Here is a 25197-nt window from a genome sequence, read left to right on the forward strand (position 1 = left end):
AATGTTCAGAATGTTGAAATTTACCTATTGTCTATTTAAATCAAAACTGTCTGATGACTCTTTACATGAGCTATTGCCCTTTAATGACGATTTTTACCATTTTTTTTTAGTTTTGCCTTTTATCTTAAAAATTATGATAGATAGATAGAAACTTAATGATCAGCCAGACAAGATCTGCACATAAGTCAAATAGCAGAAATCATCAGTCGACTCTTCATTGGAGTAATTGCTCTTTAATTACGATTTTTATCCATTTTAATGTTGTTGTCTATTATCTTGTAAACTATAAAAGATAGATATATACTTTAAATAGCAAAAGTGATCAGCAAGACAAGCCCTTCATATAAGTCAACAAGACCAAAATCGTCAGTAGACTCCTTTTTTGGAGTTCTTCATCTCTAATGATGATATACTAATTTATGCCGTTTTTATACGTCCGTTTACGGGACGTTTTATGGTATACCGTTGTCCGTCCGTCCGTCTTTTGTTTATATCTATGTTTCTGAGTCATGGGGTTTTATTCATTAAAAAAGAGGGATTTTCCAGTTTTCAGACAATAACTCAAAAATGCTTTGAGCAGTTTTCATGAAACTTTGGTGAATTGTTTATATCTATTGACGTGAGCTCTTTTTGGATTTTTATAAATTTTAGATTTTACGTTTCTGAGTTATGGGGTTATATTCATTATAAAAGGGGGATTTTCCAGTTTTCAGACTATAACTCAAAAGTTCTTTGAGCAGTTCTCATAAAACGTTGGTGACTGGTTTATATCTATTAAAATAACCTCCCTTTAGTTTTTTTTATAAATTTCTGATATGACATTGAGGAGTTATGGAACTTTATTCTTTGAAAAAGCAACGAGCGTATCATGTGCTCATGGCGCAGCTCTTTATTGCCTATTATCTTGAAAACTACGAACAATAGACACTTTAAATAGTAAAGATGATGAGCAGACAAGATCTGCAAGTAAGTCAAGTTTTGCCAGAAATCATTAGTAAACATTTTTAAAAATGATTGGCCTTAAATGATGAATATTGTTTTACCCTTTTTTGTGTTTTGGGCAAAAACTAAAGAAGATAGAGAGAAACTGTGAACAGAAAAAATGATCCGCAATAGAAGATCAGAAAAAAAAAGATTTTTGTCATGAGTTCTATTGTAGTTCACAATGTTGGAGAGTGTCCATTAATAAAGATGCACATTGACCTAGGTCAGCTACACAGACTCTTTAGAGACTCTTGTTTTAGTGAAGGACTCTTTAAAAGTACCCAAAAGAACCATTGTAGTTTTCAGATAAACTGTTTGTGACGTAGCCTTAGAGCCTACTCTAGTAGATTTGGAAAGACTTCCTTTTGAACCCCCTATGTTGGTGGAATAAGCTTAGATAAACATGAACAGGGGTTTAAAAGGAAGTTTTGCTGTAGATTTGATATTCCTGGAATCTTTATTTCATTATGTCAAAACCAGCCATGACATATTGGACGGAAAGATCAGCATGATGATACTAAAAAGCATGAAATGCATTATAGAGCTTTGGTGTTGTAAGTTTATAGTATATGCTGAGGGCTTAGAAGTAAGAATCTGATCAGAGGCTATGTTCACAAAATATAGTTCATAGCACAGTTTAACACAGTTTAAGCTAAAATGTGCATGAATATTTTTGAAATTTTATACATTATAATGTGAATATAAAAATATTTTAGATGAAGCGTGTTTTACTGATGATAAATTACTAATTCTTTGCAATGCTAGTGATTGAAGTTGGTATAATGCATTATTGGTGATTTATGTGATTAAATTTGTGAAGGATAATTAAATTAAAAAAAAAATGAGAAAATATATAAAAAGATTTGTAAAACCTGCAGTAGTAACTGTGGTTTACAACTTTTTTCTTTTCAAGTGCCACATGTATGAATCTCTCTAACATTGATATCTTTGGAGAATTTTTGTATGACAGTTAAATATTTTCAGACAAGTCCACATTTACTCAAGTTCCTGGTATATAGACCAGTTGTGCAGGTTTCCTGTGGAGAGAAACATTCTGTGTTCAGGTTTCAAGGCGGGTCAATAGCCTGCATTGGGTGAGTTATAGAAAGAGAATCAGTAGTTCTGTTGAAAGAATGTTAGGGAAGTTTTAGATAAGAATGGAAAAGAGGATGATTTGCTTTTTAACTGGAAACAATACTTTTTTTTACCAAAATCTTTGAAAGATCCTTAATCCATCACACAGCAAATGATACTTGGTTGTGCAGCTAAGTAATGCTATTTGTAGTTAATAAAATATGTTGAAGCACCTGACAAGAGTGCTCTAGTTGGAATTCTGATTACTGTATGCCTTGCACAAGTTTGAATCCACAAATCTTACACTTAACAGTGTTTTCAATCAAAAATATCTGAAAGTTTATAATGGTCATCAATTTTGTTTAAATAAAAGGTAGAATATTAATTCAAAAATGTTCTGTCCTATGCAAAAGTATTTTTACATGTTCTAAATGCTCTGTATTTTTTATGTTGATTTATTTCATTTTTACAAAACTCTTTTTTTATTAGGTGCAATACTCATGGTCAGATTGGTTCAGATAACAGAGAAGAAGCAGTGGTTCCAAGGTTCCTTGATATAAATCAACCAATCAGATTCATAGCTTCTGGTGCTAATCATAACTTAGCTATAACAGGTATGTCAATCAACCAATCAGATTTATAGCTTCTGGTGCTAATCATAACTTAGCTATAACAGGTATGTCAATCAACCAATCAAATTGATAGCTTCTGGTGCTAATCATAACTTAGCTATTACAGGTATGTCATCCTTACATTCTATAGCTGGTATGTTAATAAGGAAACAACAGTACTATATTTGAAGATTTGCAGACATCAATTGATGATTTAATTGTTGCAAACTGAGTTAACTGGCAAAGCAAAAGTAGAGATTGTAAACCAGTTTTTGCAACCATATATAAAGATGAATAGTTTTTTTAAATACATAAAAAAGTTTTTACTTCTTTATTAAAGTAAAAAGGCATAGACTTGCAGTATCTATCAACTGATGGAAACTATGGATTCAAGTATTAAGGATCTTTCTTTAGCTCAGATTATTAGAAAAATCCAAAAGATATAAAGAAGATAAATGGATGCTAAAAGATCAAATAAACGATAACTTTACACTTATAGTTCAAATAAAAGATAACTTTGCACTTATAGTTCAAATAAAATATGTCCTGTAATTAAGTAGAGTTACAGTTCTTAGTATTATATTCCCTACAGTCATTCTAGATACAAGACATGACATTTTATTATTTTATACACACGATTACTTAGAAAGTAAATCAAATAATGGACTTTTTAAATGCTTTTGGCATGTTATTTCTACATCAAGAAAAATGTAAATGTGCAAGTGTGACAGAAAATGCACATTAAAATTAAGATGAAAAATATCTCAGCCAAAGGTATTTTGGACCGCTTGTTTTTTTTTATATACTAGTAATAAACTACATCTTTCTCAGTTGCTATTTGTCAACAAAAATGTAACTTTTTATGAGAAAAATGATAAAGTTATTCCAAAGTATGAAGGTCAAAAGTTAGTAGTTTTTAATTCAAGGGTTACAATTTTAAAGAGACATTACCTCCCCTGATTATTGCCTTACATGATAAAATGACAAGAAGTTGTGGAATTTATGAGTGACCTCTGAACCATTACACCTTATCTTTGTCCAGTTACCTAACAGGTGTCATTGAGGATGACAAAATAGGTGTCACCAAACATTATACACCTGTTTGACTTTTATTTGTCATTTGTCAAGCAAACATTGGTATACCATTTAGTCAACTTTTGTTTTATTACCAAAAATTAACAGCAGATTTACCTTAGTGAACATTTAGGTTTCACGCCTTCATTAATAATAAAATGTTTGTTTTAATGCCATTTTTTATAAATCCAAATCTTCATTTATAATAAAGGTACATATACTGCACTCGGAAATATCATCACATTGTGGCCTAGTAATAAATTAGAACATCTTACATAGAAACACTGGCAAGTCTTTTAACTTTTATAAAACTAATGCTATAAAAGTAGACAGATATTTTAAAGGACAAAAAAACGTGTATTTAAATGCTTGGTTTTATTAGTGCTTTCCACTTTTCCGTGGAAAGACCTTACAATTTTGTTCTGATTATTATTAATTTTTTTTTCATCTTCCGGCAAACCCTTTTCTTGCGGTATAAAGTGGTTTCACAAGATGTGGCTTAGATGTTTTGTAAGAGTTGTCTCCCCAAACAGTTTTTCTTGTTAGTGTATCTCCTCAGGAACCAAAAAAGATAATGACAAAATTCTTTTTCTTTTGGGTGACATATGACTTTGAAAAAGGTCAACCTAAAGTGACCTTGAGTAACCTGGAAGTAGCCATTTTTGCACTTAGTAACCAGAAACCTATTTTTTTCAATAGGCATACATAAACCGATCATTAGACCTAAAGTGACCTTCAATAAAAACTGAAGTAGCCAATTATTACCCTTATTACAGGCAAAAGGATATAGAAATCATATATTTTTTGAATCCGTGGAAACACAGCTATCATATGAGACCGGAAGTGATTTTTTCTAAGCCAGTACATGTAGTTGCAAATTATCTCCCTTTTTCGGGAAAAGTATATAAAAACCATATATTTTTGGAATCTGTGTGAATAAAGCTATCATATGAGACTGGAAGTGACATTTTCTAAACCGGGAGTAGCAAATTATATTCCTTATTTCAGACAAAAGTATATTCAAACCATAAATTTTTTTAATCAGCATAAAGAAACCTATGATTGGATGTCAATAGTAAATTTGAGTAAACCGGAAGTAGCTTCTTATCAATTATTTAGAAAATTAATGTGGAAAGACCTTCAATTAATGTTCTCTGAACAATTGGTTTTTAATTTCTATTGAAATTTTTTGGGTTTTTATTAAGGTCAAGGGCTAGTGTTTACTGTAATGATTTCAGTGATATCCAAGTTAATACAATATTCCAGGTCTCACATTTCAAATCATGAGGGTTCTTAATGGTTTAGTAGAAGTTGCTTCTTCAAAAGTTTTATGGATGCCATCATGATTTGATTGACTGTTTATATGGAATATCTGTAAAACACATGACAAAAGACATATTCAATTTGTTACTGTCTTCTTTCCTCAGTTATGACATCACTGAATGAGACTTATCACCAGACTTTTACTTGTCATGAGCATTGCAAAGGGTGCCAATAGTAGACAGGAACTACTTATCCTTTCAGGGGCACCTGACTTCACCCTGGTATTTTGGTGGGGTTTTTGATGCCCAAACTTAAGGTTTTTATGCCCCACCTAGGGGCATTATGTTTTTTGGTCTTTGCGTCCATTCATCCGTCTGACTGTTCGTTCGTTCGTCCGTCTGTCCCACTTCAGGTTAAAGTTTTTGGTCAAGGTAGTTTTTGATGAAGTTGAAGTCTAATCAACTTGAAACTTAGTACACATGTTCCCTATGATATGATCTTTCTAATTTTAATGCCAAATTAGAGTTTTGACCCCAATTTCACAGTCCACTGAACATAGAAAATGATAGTGTGAGTGGGGCATCCGTGTACTATGGACACATTCTTGTTTTTATTGTATATGTCTTGTGTAATGTTGCTCGTCTATTTTTTTGGGGTTTTTTTTCTGTCTGATTAAATTTGTTTAAAGAATACTTCAAAATTACAAATAACAAAACTCTAGGTGCAGATAGCCTGAGTTTGGCTATATGTGTAAATTCACATTTATTTGTTGTTGAGTACATAATTCTACTAACATAGGATACCCCATGTTTGGAGGACTTTATTGAATCTGCAATTCACGATTCTCAAATGTCAGGAAGTTAAGCATACATCAGTTAGACAGGGGAATATATATGATAGAGAGCAGGAAGAAATATACTGTAGAAGTACATGCGTTGATCACTTCAGAAAAAAGTGAGGAAAAAATATAAACATGAGTGTAGTATAAATGTTCATAACTCATATGATATTATGAAATAGGATAAAAATACAAAGGAATTATATCATTTGTCATCGTTACCCACATTGTACCTCAGTTTTACGAAATCGTACGATGATGATATGCACATAGAAAATGTTTTGTAATAAATATTTAGTTGATTAAGGATGGCATAAATGCATCTTGTTGACACATTTGAAGAGTAAAATAAATCACATATTACGTAATCCCCTAGCAATAAAATAAATAATCTTATCTTATTTACACCCACTGCCCTCAATATTCACAGGTTGTACACAGCTGTACATATTTCTGCATGTTGAAGGTCAAAATGCGTGCTATATGTCATTTGGATAAGTTTGGCTGTCAGCGTTATGTAATCAATGTCAAAATTGTGTCGTGTTCATGTTAATTGGCACTTTATAAGTGAAAATCTGTTTTAAAATTGGAAGGTTCAGAACAGAATTGCTTATAAAACCAAATCAGCAACTTTCGATAGGAATTACTTGAACTATCAAATAAATTACTAATCCCCATATAGTGTTACCTCCCTTGAGTAGGGGCAAGCTAATACTGGGGGACTATTTTATCTACTAAATTGGAGACCAAAGTACAAGTTGGTAAATGATAAGGCCAGGAATTTTAAAAAAAAACTACCAATAAGTTTAGTATAAGTATAATAGTACTTAACTATAATGTTTAGATTTCTATAGAAAGATTTGGGCCTTGTCTAGACATACTATATAAGGTTTATATGATTAATCTCTTGGCAAATATTTGTCCAAACATTTCCTTTAAAATTGAAAATAAAATCATGCTATCTTGGACATCATTGGTTGTAAAATCATAAGAAATCTCCCAGTTAGCAAAACTTCGTAATTCTCTGTTTCTTGATCTGTATTCTTATTTATGATAAATAAATAAATGTCTTTTTCAAGTAATCAACAAATTAATAACTACATCCTGGAGAAGAGTACTTATGTTAATAAACCTTGATTCTTCTTGTAAAGTTTTTGACATGTGATTATACCTATGAAATTGTCTATAATGTCCTGTTTCTAATACTTGTATATCATACATGATTCAACAGTAACATGTATCTCAGTTTTATGATAAATCATCATCTGGTAGAACACAAATTGACCTCAGTTTGTAGAATTGATTTGTTATTTAACTAATGTTTTAATTATTTACAAGATTTTTATTTAAGTGTTAACCACAAGGCCAATAACTCTTTGATCCTCTGTAGTTTTCACTATTGGGTTTGCCACCTGTTTCAATGGAGTTCTAGTTACACTGTTTAAGTTCTTTTACATTGAAATTTGTCATTTAACTGTCTGTCCTATAATATACTGATTTCCAAGGTTTTTGTCGAGCCTGCGACTTCTGTCGCTGAAAGCTCAATATAGGGATAGTGATCTGGCAGCGGCGGCATAAACTAACTACTTAAAAAGTTTTATATTTTAAAACGGGGAAGACCTGGATGCTTCATACTTTGTATATAGATGCCTTATGTTATGAAGTTTTCTTCTGTCATATGTCTATTGTCCTAGGCCTCATTTTCATGGTTCAGTGACTACTTGAAAAAAAGTTTAGATTTTTTGTTATGTTAATTTCTCTCTTATTATGAGTAATAGGATAACTATATTTTAGTGTGTGCATACCTTACAAGGTCCTCATGCCTGTCAGACAGTTTTCATCTGACCTCAACCTCATTTCATGGATCAGTGAACAAGGTTAAGTTTTTGTGGTCAAGTCCATATATCAGATACTATAAGCAATAGGTCTACTATATTTGGTGTATGGAATGATTGTAAGGTGTACATGTCCAACTGGCAGGTGTCTTCTGACCTTGACCTCATTTTCATGGTTCAGTGCTTAAAGTTAAGTTTTTGTGTTATGGTCTTTTTTTTCTAATATCATATGCAATAGGTCAACTATATTTGCTGTATGGAAATATTTTATGATGTACATGTCAGTCTGGCAGGTTTTATTTGTCCTTGACCTCATTTTCATGGTTCATTGCTCAGTGTCAAGTTTTTGTGTTTTGGTCTGTTTTTCTTAGACTATAAGCAATAGGTCAACTATATTTGGTGTATGGAATGATTGTAAGGTGTATAGGTCTGTCTGGCAGGTATCATCGGACCTTGACCTCATATTCATGGTTCATTTGTCAATGTTAAGTTTTCCTGGTTAAGTTTGTTTCTTAGAAACTATAAGCAATATGTCAACTATATTTGGTGTATGGAATGATTGTAAAGTGTAGATGTATTTCCTGTTTGGTGTATCTGACCTTGACCTCATTTTCTTGGATCATGTTAAGTTTATGTGATACTTGTAGTAAAGCTTCATATTTAGGACTATCAACAGAAAATCAATGGTCAGTAAAGCAGGCGAGACATTTCAGCGTGTTCATTCTTGTATAATCAAGGGATTACATTTCAGGAATATTTTTACAGATGTGGCTAATATACTTATAAGATATTAGAACCTCAAGAAAATCTAAAAATCTATTTCCTCCTCATTATGATCACCACCACCATTAGCATTACCATTGATAAAATTGAGAATGGAAATGGGGAATGTGTCAAAGAGACAACAACCCGACCATAGAGCAGACAACAGCCGAAGGCCACCAATGGGTCTACATCCTTGTCACAGTCATCTTCATATTGTTGGGATGTAAATAATGAATTTAAAGCTTAACCCTATTGCAATAGGCCATTCCTGCTTCCTCCACCAATAAAAAAACTGGCTGCCACGGAAGAGCCAATAGTGTTGAAAGGGGCCTGAAACACCAAACATCAATCAAAAAATCCTATTGCAATATCAATTATGTTACCTTTTAGAGTTTTATAATCACCATGCTCAAACAAATATATTACAATACATTTTATTGTAGGTGAAGGTCAAGTTTATCAGTGGGGATATGGAAAATCATGTGGAGACAAGAACAAACATCTCTTGTCACCAACACTGGTGGAAAAACTGTCAAATGTGGTCAGAGTGGCTGCTGGGGCTCATCACAGTATGGCATTAACAGGTAAGTGTTATATCCCTACCATGGGACAATTGTGGTCAGAGTGGCTGATGGGGCTCATCACAGTATGGCATTAACAGGTAAGGGTTATATCCCTATCATGGAACAGTTCTGTTCAGGTAAGTCCTTACCCTTGGTGAAATGTGGTCAGAGTGGCTGCTGGGGCTTTTCACAGTATGGCATTAACAGGTAAGTGTTATATTGCTACCATCAGAACCTGTGCTGGTTGACCCTCAATCCCTGATGGTGCCATTCATCCAGTAACAGGTGCTTTGTTATGTTCAGAATTTAAAGATACAATTTGTCTGCATTGAATTTCCATTTATAAAATGATTTAATAATTCTTAAATAAAGGTTGCAAATAGACCATGGACAGCGTTTCCAAACATTTTATATTTCTGGCTATTTGACTGTTCTTCTAGTCGTCAACTCGTTATAGGTTATTTTTTACGACACCTTATTTAGGGTGCACAATTTCTTTTCAATTTTGGGGGTGGGGGTAGGGGGAAGGTAATATTTAACTAAAAAGGGGACAGGGAAGGAGTCAAATGTTGACTAAGTGGCTGATGGAGTCAGTTAACAGTATGACATTAACAGGTCATCACTACCATACCAGACATGGTCAGAATGGATGATGGTAGGGCCTATCAAACTATCTACTTAAAGGTAAGTGTTTCATTGGGTCTACCTTGGGCCAAATGTGTACATAATGGCTGATGGAGCTTATAACAGTATGGCATAAACATGTAAGTCGCAGCATTGTATTGCCTTAATTAACAGGTAAGTAATACATCCCAACCATTGGTTAAATAGGTTAAATATAAACAGAGTTTTGTCCAATAATGACTCCTCAATTATTGATGTATTATACACCTTGTAGAAATATATATTCTGTATTTATAGAATCTGTACTTCCAGTTGATTATTACCCAAAAAAAAGTATATTTCATTGTCTTTTGCATTGTCTAAAATGAAAAAGTTTTTTCTTGATATATTTGCCAAATAAGTTGGTTTAATTGACAGGTGGTGTCCAAATTAATATGTGTTCTGATTCATGTTACAAAAGAGAACATCATTCTTTTACTTCATTGTAGGATTAAAAATTTCAGCATTTGTATTCTTAAGTAAATGTATGAAACATGTTTTTACACTAGAAAACTATATAAACATCTATGAAATAAAATGTACTTTTATACATATATATAGAAATAAATCCTTTACAAATTTTACATCATATCCTATTGCTCACACTTTGGATTTGCTGGACTTTGTAATTTTTCTTAGAATATTATTGTATATAGAAGATATCAGGCTGATATGATAATTGAATAAGGCATATAATAATTGGAGTTCCTCTGTGTCTTATTTTATCCTAATTTATTTGACAGCTCCATGTTTGACAGATGAAAGCCTTAATCATGTAATGATTGTTATGGTCAGTTATCCTCAAGCCATTTATCACTGACCAGCATGTTTATACACAATGACCATTACCGGTCATTATTATATTTAATGACTGAGCATGTTGCTATTGACCAGTGGTCAATCAGAGAACAAATTCTGTTCAACATTGTGATTGTTGCATTCAGTGTTTTGTAAACATGTTGCATTTTTGTGAAGTGGGCTTTCTGAGAGGGGGTGTCATTATGGGAATTAATTTTCATTTAGAGATAAAATACCCATACATTATACCCAACAAGCTCCTGGACTGTCGTTGACATGATTAGATTTAAATTGAAAGGCTGCGACTTTTGAATGGGGGACATATAACCGTGAGAAATACCAAGGCTTGGAGAAGAATGATCAAATTCAAAGTAGGTTAAAAGTACTGTAGTTTTACACATGGCACAAACTGTGAGAAGGAGTGTGGAGAAGGGATAAAATACCATGATAAACACCATGGTTCAGAGAAAAGGAAACTGAAGTGCTTCAAAGTTCTGTAGATGTAGACTCAGAGAAAAGGAAACTGAAGTGCTTCAAAGTTCTGTAGATGTAGACTCAGAGAAAAAAAATTAATTGTTTTATAGTACTGAAGACTTAAACTGGGAAAATCAATAATGCTTAGAAGAAAGGAGTAGATTTCAATCTTATAAAAAAGGGTTTACACAAATGAAATGAATAGATATGATTGTATGTAGATGTTAAGTGCTAGTATATAATGTTGCTAGGATAATGACCCATCATTGATTAGTAATATTGTAACTTCTGCACTATTTCTTTTTATTTTCGTTAGCATGACAATAAAAAAAAATTATTGTTTTAAACTTTTTGATCAAATTTTTATATGGTTATATAACATGATAACCTTTCTTGATCGGAAATTTCTCTTGTCTGTATGTAGTAAATTCCCAATGATAAAGAATTTTACTGCCTTGAACTCTCAACAGTACTTTAAAAGTTAACTGTCTGTCTTTTGTCTCTTTCATTGAACTTGAACATTGCTGTTATTATGAAGCAATAAACCACACCTGATAGTGTCACCACAGGTGTAACAACTTCTTGTTAGCAGGGTCACACGATCCGTAAAACTTCTTATTAAAAACATCGTAAAAAGTCCTTATAATTAGGACCCGTCACTTCCTAAGCTGCTTAAAACCATCATAGCAAATTATTGGACAGTAAAATAAACACATTATTAGACATTTGACCTTAAAAGGTTGTTTAACAAATTGTTATTTATGAAAGATATTGTGATCTTTTGTGTAAGTTTATGAGCAAGGGTCATCTTAAGTTACCCTCCAGCTTTTTTACCTGGATGATCTCTCATTGTTGGATGTTATATTTGATATCTGCGTTTCTGGCGTAACAAATAAAACATATGTTTTTCCATCGATGGTTATCGGCTAAAGTACATGACTAGTATCATTGTGTACAAGGCTTTTTCATGTTAATTGAATACATTTTATTAATATTTGTTTTGTTGGGCCTTTGAACACGTGTCTCGGTCAGAGATTTATCCATAGATTCTGCATTTTTAACGGGATCAGAATCTTTTGTCAAAAATTAAAGTAGAGATCTCACTGATTATAATTTATTCAATATTTTAGTATGAATTATTCCCCTTTAACTGTTGCTTTTAAAAGTTATTGCAAATGTAATCATATATAAAATTCTGTGATTTATTGTATGAAATATATTAACTTTATTGCAAAAAGTGATACCCTGACTGGTTAAAATGCAAACATAATATACACAAGTGACAAGAAACATACAATACATGTATGGAACAGTTTTTGTACAACCATAAGTTTCACTCCTTTTCTATTGTTTTTCAAGTTTAAATGGTTTCTGAAGTATACAGTGTTTAACTGTTTGCTTCTAATAAACATGCATCAGTCATTTTGTCCTTCTCACCATATACAAGTTAAAGGTATCTTGAAGCTCAATAATGATTTTATATAACTGACCACATACTATATATAGCTAGTTACTGATTTCTGATCTGATCTGTCATTTTGTCTAACTAGCCACAGTAAATTTGCCCAACTTATTTTGATCAACTCACCACATACATGTATCAGACTTCTGAGTCCATCACTTATTTTGATCAACTCACCACATACATGAATCAAACTTCTGAGTCCATCGCTTGTTTTGACCAACTCACCACATACATGTATCAGACTTCTAAGCCCATCTGTGATTTTTCACAACTCGCCACTTACATGTTTTGACTTATGAGTCAAATTTTAAGTTATCTTACCACTTACATGCTACAGACTTCCGAGTCAATAAGTTATCTTACCTATCTTACCATGTACATGTAATAGACTTGTGAGCCAATCAGTCATCTTGCCAAAATCACTGCTTACATGTAATAGACTTCTGAGCCCATCAGTCATCTTGCCAAAATCACTGCTTACATGTAATAGACTTCTGAGCCCATCAGCCATCTTGCCAAAATCACTGCTTACATGTAATATACTTGTGGGACCATCAGTCATCTTGCCAAAATCACTGCTTATGTAATAGACTTGTGAGCCCATCAGTCATCTTGCCAAAATTACTGCTTATGTGTAATAGACTTGTGAGCCCATCAGTCATCTTGCCAAAATCACTGCTTATGTAATAGACTTGTGAGCCCATCTGTCATCTTGCCAAAATCGCTGCTTACGTGTAAACGACTTGTGAGCCCATCAGTCATCTTGCAAAAATCACTGCTTATGTGTAATAGACTTGTGAGCCCATCAGTCATCTTGCCAAAATCACTGCTTACGTGTAATAGACGTGTGAGTCCATCAGTCATCTTGCAAAAGTCACTGCTTATGTGTAATAGACTTGTGAGACCATCAGTCATCTTGCCAAAATCACTGTTTACATGTAATAGACTTGTGAGCCCATCAGTCATCTTGCCAAAATCACTGCTTACATGTAATAGACTTGTGAGTCCATCAGTCATCTTGCCAAAATCACTGCTTACGTGTAATAGACTTGTGAGCCCATCAGTCATCTTGCAAAAATCACTGCTTATGTGTAATAGACTTGTGAGCCCATCAGTCATCTTGCAAAAAATCACTGCTTACATGTAATAGACTTGTGAGCCCATCAGTCATCTTGCCAAAATCACTACTTACATGTAATAGACTTGTGAGCCCATCAGTCATCATGCCAAAATCACTGCTTACGTGTAATAGACTTGTGAGCCCATCATCTTGCCAAAATCACTGCTTACGTGTAATAGACTTGTGAGACCATCAGTCATCTTGCCTATCTAACTACATATTTGTTACAGACTTCTTCCCCTATAAGTTAATTACGGATTATTTGATATTTCCAGCTTAGTTTTCTAATTTTCATAGATTTTCATTAAATATATTGTAGATTGATCAGAGTATTTCAGCTAGGGAATGTGACAAATTTCAGTAGGAGGACTCATTTAAAATCTGGAGCAATGTGCTTCTAGCCTTAAGGTTTATATGCATATCACCAGTCAAACCAAATGTACATTCTACACAGTGGATTGTAGTATTTAGTATGCCCTCGGTGGGCCTCATATCATTTGATAAGATACTGTTTTTTAAAGGCTTAATCATAATAGACTAATTTTTAATATTTTCATTTTTTTAAACTCTCATGTTCCATGTTATTTACCTCAGTCACTTTTATACTTTTATAGCTCACATTAGACTATATCAGTTTTCAAATTAAGTCAACTTTCACAACAGTAGAACAAGTATAGTACAATATTTGATTAATTATCTATGCGTCCAGACTGACTTATCTAAACTGAAATCAACACTTCAGAGAGGGTTATGTAAAATGTGTTTTAAATGTCTTCTGAACTTGTTGCATAATGAAGTTGACATAAAACTCGTTTATTTTTCCCCACATTGAATAGTTCACAATGGGTTTCCCAAACAGCATACAATATCTCCACCCGCTCGTTAATCTTTGGGTTACACAAGTTACCTGTAATCAACACCTGACAAGTATTGAGCGTGAAGCATATGGTATTTTGATGCAGAATTAAGCTAGGTCACAATCTCTGATCTTTTTAAATGCATATAAAACTGCAAATAATGGGGGGAGTTATTGATAAATCTTACCCTTTTAACTTCCTATCCATATTGTAAACCTTTTGATGTACTGAAAGCTTTTAGCTCAAAATTTGATAAAATGTAATGAATGAAGGAAATCCCATTAAGGTTGTGAATCTATCTTTTTATCTGGACTTTTTATGAAAGTTAATTACATAAATAAGTTTATTAAAATTGACCTGTATTGAAAATAATGTAAGAGGATGGTAACTGTAGTCATGTTTTAACTGCTGTCTTCATTCTTAAGAGATCATTCGGTCTTCATTCCATTATCCAGAAGACCATTAAAGTACAGACAAATAGGGATAAAAACTGATATAGATTTTATGAAGGAGGCTATAAATTAGGAATGATTTTTTCAGAGAAGGCTTCATAGGTGATGCATTTTAATATTTAAGATTCAAACATATAGGTTATGACTCCTGTGAATTAAGTTTAAATTAAGGTTCAACATAGAATTGTATAACTTTATTCCAGGGTAGTGAAATATAGGTTACAATGGGCTGTTATAGGGTGAAAAGAATTACAACAATAATTAAACAGCACAAAATAATTACTTGACTAGTCACCAGAAATTTTTAAAAGTTGAAAGGTCTGCAAATCTTATGGATTTTAGAAGTCAGAATAAAATACCTTTTATGCATAAGATGTCTTACAAGATTGATTGATTTGTTTACTATTTAATATAATGTATAGAGGCAGGGTTGTTTGCAAAAGGAGGACATTTATGGTTGATGGATATGTTGAGTATTTAACATTTAGTATGAAATGGTTTCCAAACTTTTGTGCTCAGCAGCATAAACTACACACCACTTATGTTTCAGAAAGTAGATGGGACAATCCAGTCATATTATGTATGTAGTTAATAGATAGCATATTGTCTTATTTAGGTTTGGCATACTTATATTACACTTGACAATATATTTCTATTTCTAAGACTTTATTAAGTCATTGATATGTATTCACTCTCAGGTCAACTTCTTATTTATTGTGAGAAATGGGTCATTGTTTGTTTTTGTTTATTGTTTTATACATAATTAAGGCTGGTTTACATTTGTCATTTTGTTGCCTTTTAGATCTTGCTATGCGGTATGGTTTTGCTCATTGTTGAAGGCTGTACAGTGACCTATTTTGCTATAGCTTCTACATCATTTGGTCTCTGGTTGAGAGTTGTCTCATTGGCAATCATACCACATCTTATATTTACTATGATATTGTGGTTGTATGGCAATCATACCACATCTTATATTTACAATGATATTGTTCTATATTGTGGTTGTAAAGTGGACATATCCTATCGACAGGAGTCACTTGACATTAACCTCTTTTCACAGTTCCATGATCATTGACAAGTTCTTTGCAGCAATTTGTACATCACCTAGAAGTCAACATATTAGTCTTCAACAATTGATTAAAAAATTTAATTTTTGGAGAAATTTCCAGAAATTGGGCCTTTTTAAGTTTATATTTGATTGAAACTATGATAAGGGTATCCAGATAGATTACTATGTGTTGTTTACTTAGAAGTGTGATGTCCCTGGATAAAACAAAATCCTGAATGTATTATATACAGCTAGTACACCTAGTGTCAAACATTCAAATACATGTCTCAAGGTCAGGTCATTTAGTCAGATCTACACAGATACTATGTCAATATTTAATGTGAGATGATGTGTGATACATAAAATTGTAACAATTTTTTTATGCTATGTCTATAAAGTCTTGAGTTTTTAACATATATCAATTTTACTGCTGTAGAAACTTTAAAGACACATTTATATACTTCACAAAAGCGCATTCTTCATTTTCGATTGCAGTCGAGATTAGAATTTTGCAATTTTTATTATTTTTTTTAAAAAGATTTATATGCAGTGTAAGGTTGAGACATGTAATTTTTCCAGCTCGTTTTACAACAAAAGCCAGATATTGTTCCCTTGGTTTGCAATTAAAAAGATTTACATCAGAGTAAATATTTAATTATATCAATTTTATCGTTAATTATAGAACGATTGTGCAGCCGATTTACACAACACCCGGTAACCTATATCATATGCAGGTAATTATCAGTGATCAAGGTCAATAGAAAAAAGGTGATTCGTTGCATAAAGTGATTGTTCTGGAGACTAAATGATAACCTGGGATCCAAAAAAATGAATTTATTTTGATTACCCTTTTCCTAATTATGCAGAAAAAACGACCTGCATTTAGTACTTAAACCATATCAAGTTACCATTGGTACAAATAAAACTGCAGTTAACTTGTAATAATCTTCCAGCATGCTGCACCGTAATGACATTTAAAATGCTGTGAGTGTAATCTGGGATGCACAAAGACTTGACCCCAATGACCTGCTGCACAATGCATGTTAGTGTTAAGTAAAGTCCACAAGTAAGATCAATGAAGTTACACAGCCCATCACTATTTATTATAATGTAAGAGCTATTTTTTAAAAACCTTTTTACCTATTACAGTGAAGATAAAAGAGTATATGATAATCTATCTCGCCACCCTGTTGTGTTTTATGACACCGAGACACATTAATTGTCATAGTCCTCTATGCACCTGTATTACATAATGTCTAGGTCAGACATAGGGGAAACATATAGAATTTTTTTCTGTTTTTAGGTCAATTTTTCTCTGTTGGACTTTTTTTTATTAAAAGAGTATCTTTTTTCACAGGTTATAATTTTTTTAAAATAGGACTTGGATTTTTAGTATTAAACGTAATTGGGTAGTTTAGTTGTAGTAAGTATTAAATATTTTCTGCTCTGTTGTCTCATGTAGGGCTATGAATATAAAAGCTGGATGAAATTGATTGATTGATTAGTGGTTATGGCTCACACTGCATCAGTGAGCTGGATGAAAAGGAAAAAAAGAAAATATTACTAAGATACCTCTAACCTGATTAGTTTGAATCCCTTCATTATAAGTAGGCTCTTTGGCAAAAGTAGAGACCTTTGGTCAGTTAGTCCGGTCAATACTAATAGACCTGCCATAATGCTAGTAACTATAAAGATTGTCCTCCAGCAACATTTCAGACCTCACAATTATATTCTATTTATTCAAGGTTTCCAAAAATTGATGGCTGAAGCCAGACTTATAAATAAACAGGTCCATCAGTCAAAATTGAGTTGTCTTAAGCCTATCTAGTCAATCCTAACAGGCAAGGCAACAATATAAAAGCAACCTATGCATGGTTGTAGTGGCTTAAAGCTAAAGGTTGTATAAAACTACTGTAAATGTCTGTGAACTAAAGAAAAAAGAATTTATAAAACCTGCTGAAAATATCGGTTTTTGTTTGAAAGATTTGCTTTTTTGTTGGTAAAATTTTGAAATATGAAAATTTGTGTTTTTACCTCATCCAGGCCAAAATATCTCCCAAAAAAGTCATAAAGATATAATTTTCTTTGCATATTTCTATAGTGCATATCAAAATAGACTTTATGTCAAAATTGTAGGGGAAAGTCAATGAGAGATCTTATATAGTATGCCCTTAAGTTAAGGAAGTAGAAAGTATTATTAACTATATGAAATTTCCTATAGCAACTGCGTCATGGCTATGTTTAATTTGCCAATTAGGTGTAAAGGAAATCTTCACTTTGTACTGAAGTTTATATTTTAGTGGTTTATACTTATTATTTGCCTTATAAGATGTAAACATAATCTAAAATACTGTTAATTCAATAAATTTTGAAGATACACCATCCCAACAACACATTAAAACCAAACATGGATGTTGTGATGGGTAAAATGCAACTTGAATAAAACTAGAACTGACAATTTAAATCTTAATAGCATTATTTGTATATGGTCCTATTTCCTGAAATGTCTTTGATTAATCTCATATTTACTTCTACAGCCCAAAATGCATGTACTAGTTTCTTATTTTGCTGTAGTATTTTGTACTTATTTTGTAATACAAGAAACTGTTCACTCCATGTAGGCCATAAAGATTATTCTATACATGAACCTGGAAGTAATTATGATTTATTTATTTTATTCTGTTTTTAAGCTTTTTGATGTATATTGAATCCAAATATCTATTCCTACAGGTTCCTATATACTGACATCAAAGAATATACATGTGCACCTGTATTTGTGCAGTTATAATCTCCTTTGACCTACTTGCCATGGCAAGATACCAAACACATAATGCATTATTATTATGTAAGGTCACAGTCTGCTATCCAAATACTTGTTCAGGGTAAAATATGATTTTTGTCACCTGAATGAGTAAACATCAGTGGCAATTTATTATAAGTTATCCTGATTTTTCTCCACTTGAATGGTTGGCCTCTACAACAATTTTTATTGACTTAGTAATAGACTTATGTGATTAGATGTCATGACCTCGTCCTGGGATGACCTTTTAGTTAAGGTATAAGTACAAATATTGATTTGTAAACATGGAAAATATCTTGTAATGTAAGAATGTGTTAGGGATATGAAATATTGAATCCTCCATTTTTAGTATTATAATTTTTGTATAAAGTTGTATTTTTTTAGCTACATGATGTTTTTATAATTTATTATTTTCTGTGAAAATTTTCAGTGCTTTGAGATATTGACCAAGAAACAAGACTTTTATCATACTGGATGACTGCAACAACAGGAGGATTTTCTTTTTCCTGTTATGATTTAAAAACTGCAAGAAGTTTCTTAAATTTGGAGGTTAAATAGTTTTAAAATTAATATATAAACCAGATTCTATATTTTTCTTTCATTCTCTTTTTTCCAATTCTCTTTGCCATCTTATACTTTACTGTTTCATTTAATCCAGAAATTACATTTTGATAATAGAATGAAGTTAAATACTAACATCTGTTCTGAGCATTAGATAACTGATACTTAATATTCAAAACACAAATTATCTTCCCCTATTTTTCTTTGTAGTACTATAATCCAGACACAAATAATTTGATATGTTGGTGAATAAGATAAAAGTAAACTTTTCATTGACCCTTATATAAGTGAGGGCAGCACTCTATGCACAGAAGGTCATTAAACAGGGTTAGAATGGCATGTTAAGGGGCACCTGGCACAAAGTAGTTACTGACATATCAATTTGTATAGTAATCTGAACGGATATAGCTTACCTACAGAAGCCAAACTTTCACTGATCCCTAACCACTTTTCACTGACCCTTGGACCGCTGGTAGAACCATAACAACTCTTCCATGACCCCTTCTATAATTATCCAGTTGACCCTTTCCAACCTCGGAACACTTCCAAGCACTAGGGCTAAGACCAGGGTGACCCCTGGGTAATAACGTATTCCAATAAAGGGTGATATGAGTGACAAGCGATAGATCAGTATTGTCATATTTCATAGATCTACTTGGCTTGTCATAATTGAGTTTCATCTGCACACTACCAATACTTAATTAGATTGTAGTGGCCAGGGAATCATCCTTTCCAAGTATGGTTTTCGTCAGTGTCAGTGCCGTGAAAACAATATGAATGGTGATTATTATCCTATGATGAGCTGTAGATTTCATATAATCTAATATCTAGGAAAAAGACATACAGCAGTAAACATATCAAAATTCATCCAAAAAATAAGAAAGAATTATTCAGTGATATTATCCTAGTATTTCTTTTCATTTAAAGTACTGAATTACCCATCTTCAGTCTATCTTCCAAAATTAGCAGAATGTTACTATAAATATTTCTGTCAGACAATATATTTTGTAGTATTTATTATGATTTTAGTTTAACAAAGTATTCCCATCAGACTTCTGCTGAGTGAAATACGTAGAATTATGAAAGGACTCCCTTCACAACATTTCAAGGTTCCAAAGACTTGGTTAACTTGATTTGAACATCTGGTGAAGACTTTGTAAATAACTACATATTTTAATACCACAAACTTTAAGACATATATTTCCATCCAAGATGTCACACAAATCTGCTTTATCAATCAAATTTTGTTTTTATCTCATCCTCTGTTATACCTGTTTTATTTTATGCAGGGAAAAAATGTATCAAAGTTGATTAAGGACAGTTGATAGTGACACCATCAGCTAGGAAATTTAAAGTGGTATATTCAAACTTGAGTTATCTCCCTTTGAGCACCTGTTTGCTAATAGTAGGTTATCTTATAGTATGCTGTGAGTGAAGATACATGAACATGCACCTTCAAGTTATGTTTACTAAAAGATTGGTAATTATTAGTCATATGTACCCGTCCCATTTGCACCATGTATATTAAAGCGCCACATTAAAAATATATATGCTATCCAAAGATGTGTTATTTCCTGTATTGTTTCTGCTGTGATTGCTTGTTATCTGGTTATTGTTTAGCAGCAAATATTACTAGCTCCAAGGCGGAGGACTTTCTGAGTTATGATGTGGATCTAGGTATGATATTAGGACTAATATTGAATTGTTGTAATCTGATTAATATTAATATGAGTTTTTTAAAAATATGTTTCTATACTTTCTGCCTCTTAAATAGTGCACTTGTTCTCTGTGGTTTTCCAAAATCTAACATTTTAAAGCAAAATTAAATTCAACTTTCACTTATTTTTTTACAAAGGGGACATATGGTCAGATCATATGTTTTCGTACATCATATTAATTTGTACTATGCATGCTTTTTCAATGGAAATTTTGACGTCACAATGCATTCTTAATAGCAGGAAAACCCATGAGACAACATAATCTTATTCTAAGGGTCATTTACAGTGTATTGAAATTACTATTAAATAATCTTATTTTAATAGCATTTATGAGATTGTGTCTTCATCTATAAATAAAGAACTTCTAATTTTTAATTATTTTTTAATTTTCTGTAAGTTCTAGTATGTATATGTCATATACAACAGAAGAGTATTATATCTGTTTTGATACATAAGTTTTTAAGTTCTGTAGAAAATTTTGTAATATTTTTAGTTTTTATCTTTATATGACATTCAAGTCTGATCTTTTTGAATTTACTGTAATTTATATTACCACATGACAACTTATTACAATAGTAAAACCTGTTAAATCTCTTTCACCCATAATTATTTTCTGTATCATTTTTTGAAGATAAAACCATTTTATATAAAATGATGCTTTTTCTCCTAATTGGCCTCCCTGGATAGCTTTTGTGTTTTATTGCTTATATTTTATCTAGCCCAGGGGTCATCTGGAGAGCATCACTAATTCAAACAATAGCAGATATTATTTTTTTAGTATTTGACAAATTGTCTATATGACCCACTTTCACAGGTGCATCTCTGAACCATTTAATTGTTTAAAAAGCACATAACTTTTACTTTTTTCTCTGATAATACATCCTAAATTTTATGATAACAATAACATAGTTTATCTAGTGTTCTGGAAAGTAGACATATTGCAGAAAATATACATGCATATAGAGCCAGTCTTAAATTTTATGCATTTGGTTATTTTAACAAAACACGGTCTGAATTGCAGTATACATTCCCCATTTCCATTCTCAATTTTATGAAACATTTGATAATGGGCAGGTATAATTTTTGATTAATGCATGATTATAATATCACCCATGCTAAAAAAATATTGATATGAAGGGCACACATTATTTTGGGTGTCAATTTAAACCCCACATGTAAAGTTTATGCACTGAAATTACAAAAAATTATATCCTCCAAAATATCCAAATACTGAGAAGATATAAGTTTTTTTAACAGTATCAACATATCTTTTATGTTCAAACTTTTTTTTCTCAAAAAAAATTTAGTCAAACAGTTTTTTTAAGTTAATTGTTCAAATAAAGCAACATTTACAATAGATCATATTATACATAAGTTCCATTGAAAAACAGTGCACTCAACATTTTTTGTGTAGTTTAAAACTTCAAAATTGTTTAATTGGCCTTTGAAAGTTATAAAAATTAAATTTATTAAATGGTATGATATAATTTGCAGAAGACAGTTATACAATGTGTTGGTGAAAGATAAAAAAAGATTTTTTGTTCAGTTCTTAGTAATACAACAAAAACTATGTGCGATGTATATTACCATTAAAAAATCTAAAAAGTTTATAAATGCAGGGTAACACTGATAATTGTAGAAAAATTCTTATTGTGTTTAAAAAGAATCAATTTAAAAATCAAAAGAAAACTGAATTTGACATTTGAATTTAAATTGTAGAATGTTATATTGGGTCTGTCTGCATGTATGGTAATTGCATTTCACTTTAAATTATCTCCATTCAATGCATAGCTGCAGTAATTTTATCTGTCAAAATAATTTATTTGTAATCTTCATTTCTCAAATTCTTTGATAAAAGTTTATGCATTCTTATCTGCATTCAAAGATGAAAATTCCCACACTGGACGATGTGTTGTACTGTCCATAATTCACCTGTTGCAAATTAATACTTAAGAATAGGGGGATGGTCATCAGAGTGGTCACTACAATGTACCCCCGCTGACCACAAGTTCACATTGCAAGAATTTGGTGGGAAAATTATACAAAGAATGGGATTAAAGTTCAGTAATTTGAGGTTAAATAGTCAATGATAAACATGCAATTGTCCAGTCCCAGTAACAACAGAAAAACAGGTGAAGTGTCCGTGAAGACATGTTAAATAACTTGTTAAGCCGAGACTTCATTTGTCATGTCCGACTTATCAAAGCATAATAATTATTTCTTGTTCAAAAGGGAAAAAATCATGAAATTGTCATTGAAAATTATACAAATTATCAGTATAATTTTCGTTGATGTGGAACAACATGTATTATGCATATAAAAGATGTATTCCGTATCCTCCTTTGATAATGTTTACATGTTTACATATTTTTGATATGAAGATTTAAAGTGAATAATTCATCATTTACTAATGTCATATATTATCTTATACCTGCCTTTTCTGTGAACAGATCAGTAAAATAAAACATTTATTACCCCAAAGATATGTATTACAAAGATTCATTGAAAAGTTTATTGAAAATAGAGCTGAGTCTTGTGGTTTCTAAAAGTCGAAGGTAAAATTTTGTATCAAACTGGCCTAAATTTCGTATTTCAAAATTTCTCAAATTTGCAGAGTTAATTATGTTGAAGCTTGTTATTTTTTTAGAAAACATTTCTGGTTTTTTATTATTTCCTTATCATAGTTTATATATATATGAAATGACAGAATATTCAGTTAAATGGTTGAAATTACATAAACTTTTGACTGTTCGACTCAAACATGTTTAGAAATAATATAGAGTACATTTAACTATCACCCCTTACATGTTTGAGAGTAACTGTCAATTATTTTTATTATTTAAAACTATATTCTCTGGTATTTTCTAAAACCAAGATTCTGAAGTTTATCAATTTATGATTTATAAGGGTTTTAATCATTTTTTAAAATTTTTGGTGAATGAGGACCACAATAAACACTAAAACTGTACCTTATTCTTTAAGGAAATAAGACGTTTCTACTACTTACTCTACAGATATAGAAATATTTCCATTTTGACCGATACATGATATTGGAAATATTATATATATTATTTTAATCTTAATTATTTTTAAGGATATCCATTTTAAAATTTAAAGGATATTGGATAAGTATGAGAACCTCCCTGAAAAAGGTATAATAAATAATGTTGTTACTACAATTTAATGGAACATTTGCCTGTCTGTGACATTTCCTCTATTGATTTAATACTGCAGGCTGAGGATGCTGCAATGATGTCCTCAAGTCTCCCATGTATCTGCTGAAGGCTGTCGTAAGATGAATATATGTTAAATCCTGTTAATAAAAGGTTAAATCCTGTTCTTAAAACGAGTTTTCTGTATAATTTGTAGTATAAATGTACTGGAGTATCATTTCACCTTTATAAATAAAATTGTTTACATGAGTGTTGATAGATACTAGATAGATTTGTGTCTGACCATACACCTGCAGATTGCATAATATATCTGCACTTGATGTCACCCATAAAACATAAAATCAACCCTGTCATTACTCTTCTGACATTTATATAGCCCTCCTGTAGTGTTCAGCTTCAAACATGTCACCCAATGTAGGTAACACTTAAATATATGTTTAGGTTCATAAAGAATTTGAATTTGAAGTGATGCTGATATGAAATTAAGTCCATTTTATGCTAATTAGTTTTAGTTTAAGATTGTTGCAATACCATTACTGGCTGTCTGTGACCTTGGACCTAATCCTTGCACAGGTGTTTGAAAATTCAAATTAAAATAAGAATAGACTTTTTAATTAGACATTTATATTCAGACTATCATGCTTTATTGTGACATACACAGACTTTATAGTGAAAGGTAACAAATATCGGGATTAAAATAATCCACGGTACTGTGTAACAAGGACAGGTTGAGATGTATTTATCTTAAACACATTAGACAAAGTTACATTAAATCTGATTCAATCTTTCCCCAGTGAAGCCATGTATTTGAGAATACTGAAACAAATTAATAAAATGAATTTCAGATCTATGCATAATGTGACATACACAGATTTTCTAGCTTTTTGGGATTAAAATAATCCACGGTGCAGTGTAAAAAAGGACACGTTGACTTGTATTTATCTATAATATATATATATTATTCCAATCAAGGGCCCTTGACGGGCAACATAACATGTATAATACATAAGAGAAGAAAAACAATTTAGTCTTTCCCAGCATAAATTATTAAGCAACAAATT

General features: G+C 31.7%; 1 protein-coding gene across 50 annotated transcripts in view; it reads left to right on the plus strand.

Moving 5' to 3' along the window:
• LOC127733998 (uncharacterized) overlaps positions 1 to 25197 on the plus strand; it is a 95158-nt gene that overhangs the window by 32863 nt on the left and 37098 nt on the right. For all 50 annotated transcript variants that reach the window (XM_052243493.1, XM_052243502.1, XM_052243494.1 and 47 more), the window contains exons 6-8: positions 1969 to 2078; positions 2548 to 2672; positions 8888 to 9028. In XM_052243493.1, the coding sequence (XP_052099453.1) occupies positions 1969 to 2078; positions 2548 to 2672; positions 8888 to 9028 (376 nt within the window). The remainder of the gene's footprint in view (positions 1 to 1968; positions 2079 to 2547; positions 2673 to 8887; positions 9029 to 25197) is intronic.

Source organism: Mytilus californianus, unplaced genomic scaffold, assembly GCF_021869535.1.
Source record: "Mytilus californianus isolate M0D057914Y unplaced genomic scaffold, xbMytCali1.0.p SCAF_3, whole genome shotgun sequence".
In the NCBI taxonomy this organism is placed as follows: Eukaryota; Metazoa; Mollusca; class Bivalvia; order Mytilida; family Mytilidae; genus Mytilus; species Mytilus californianus.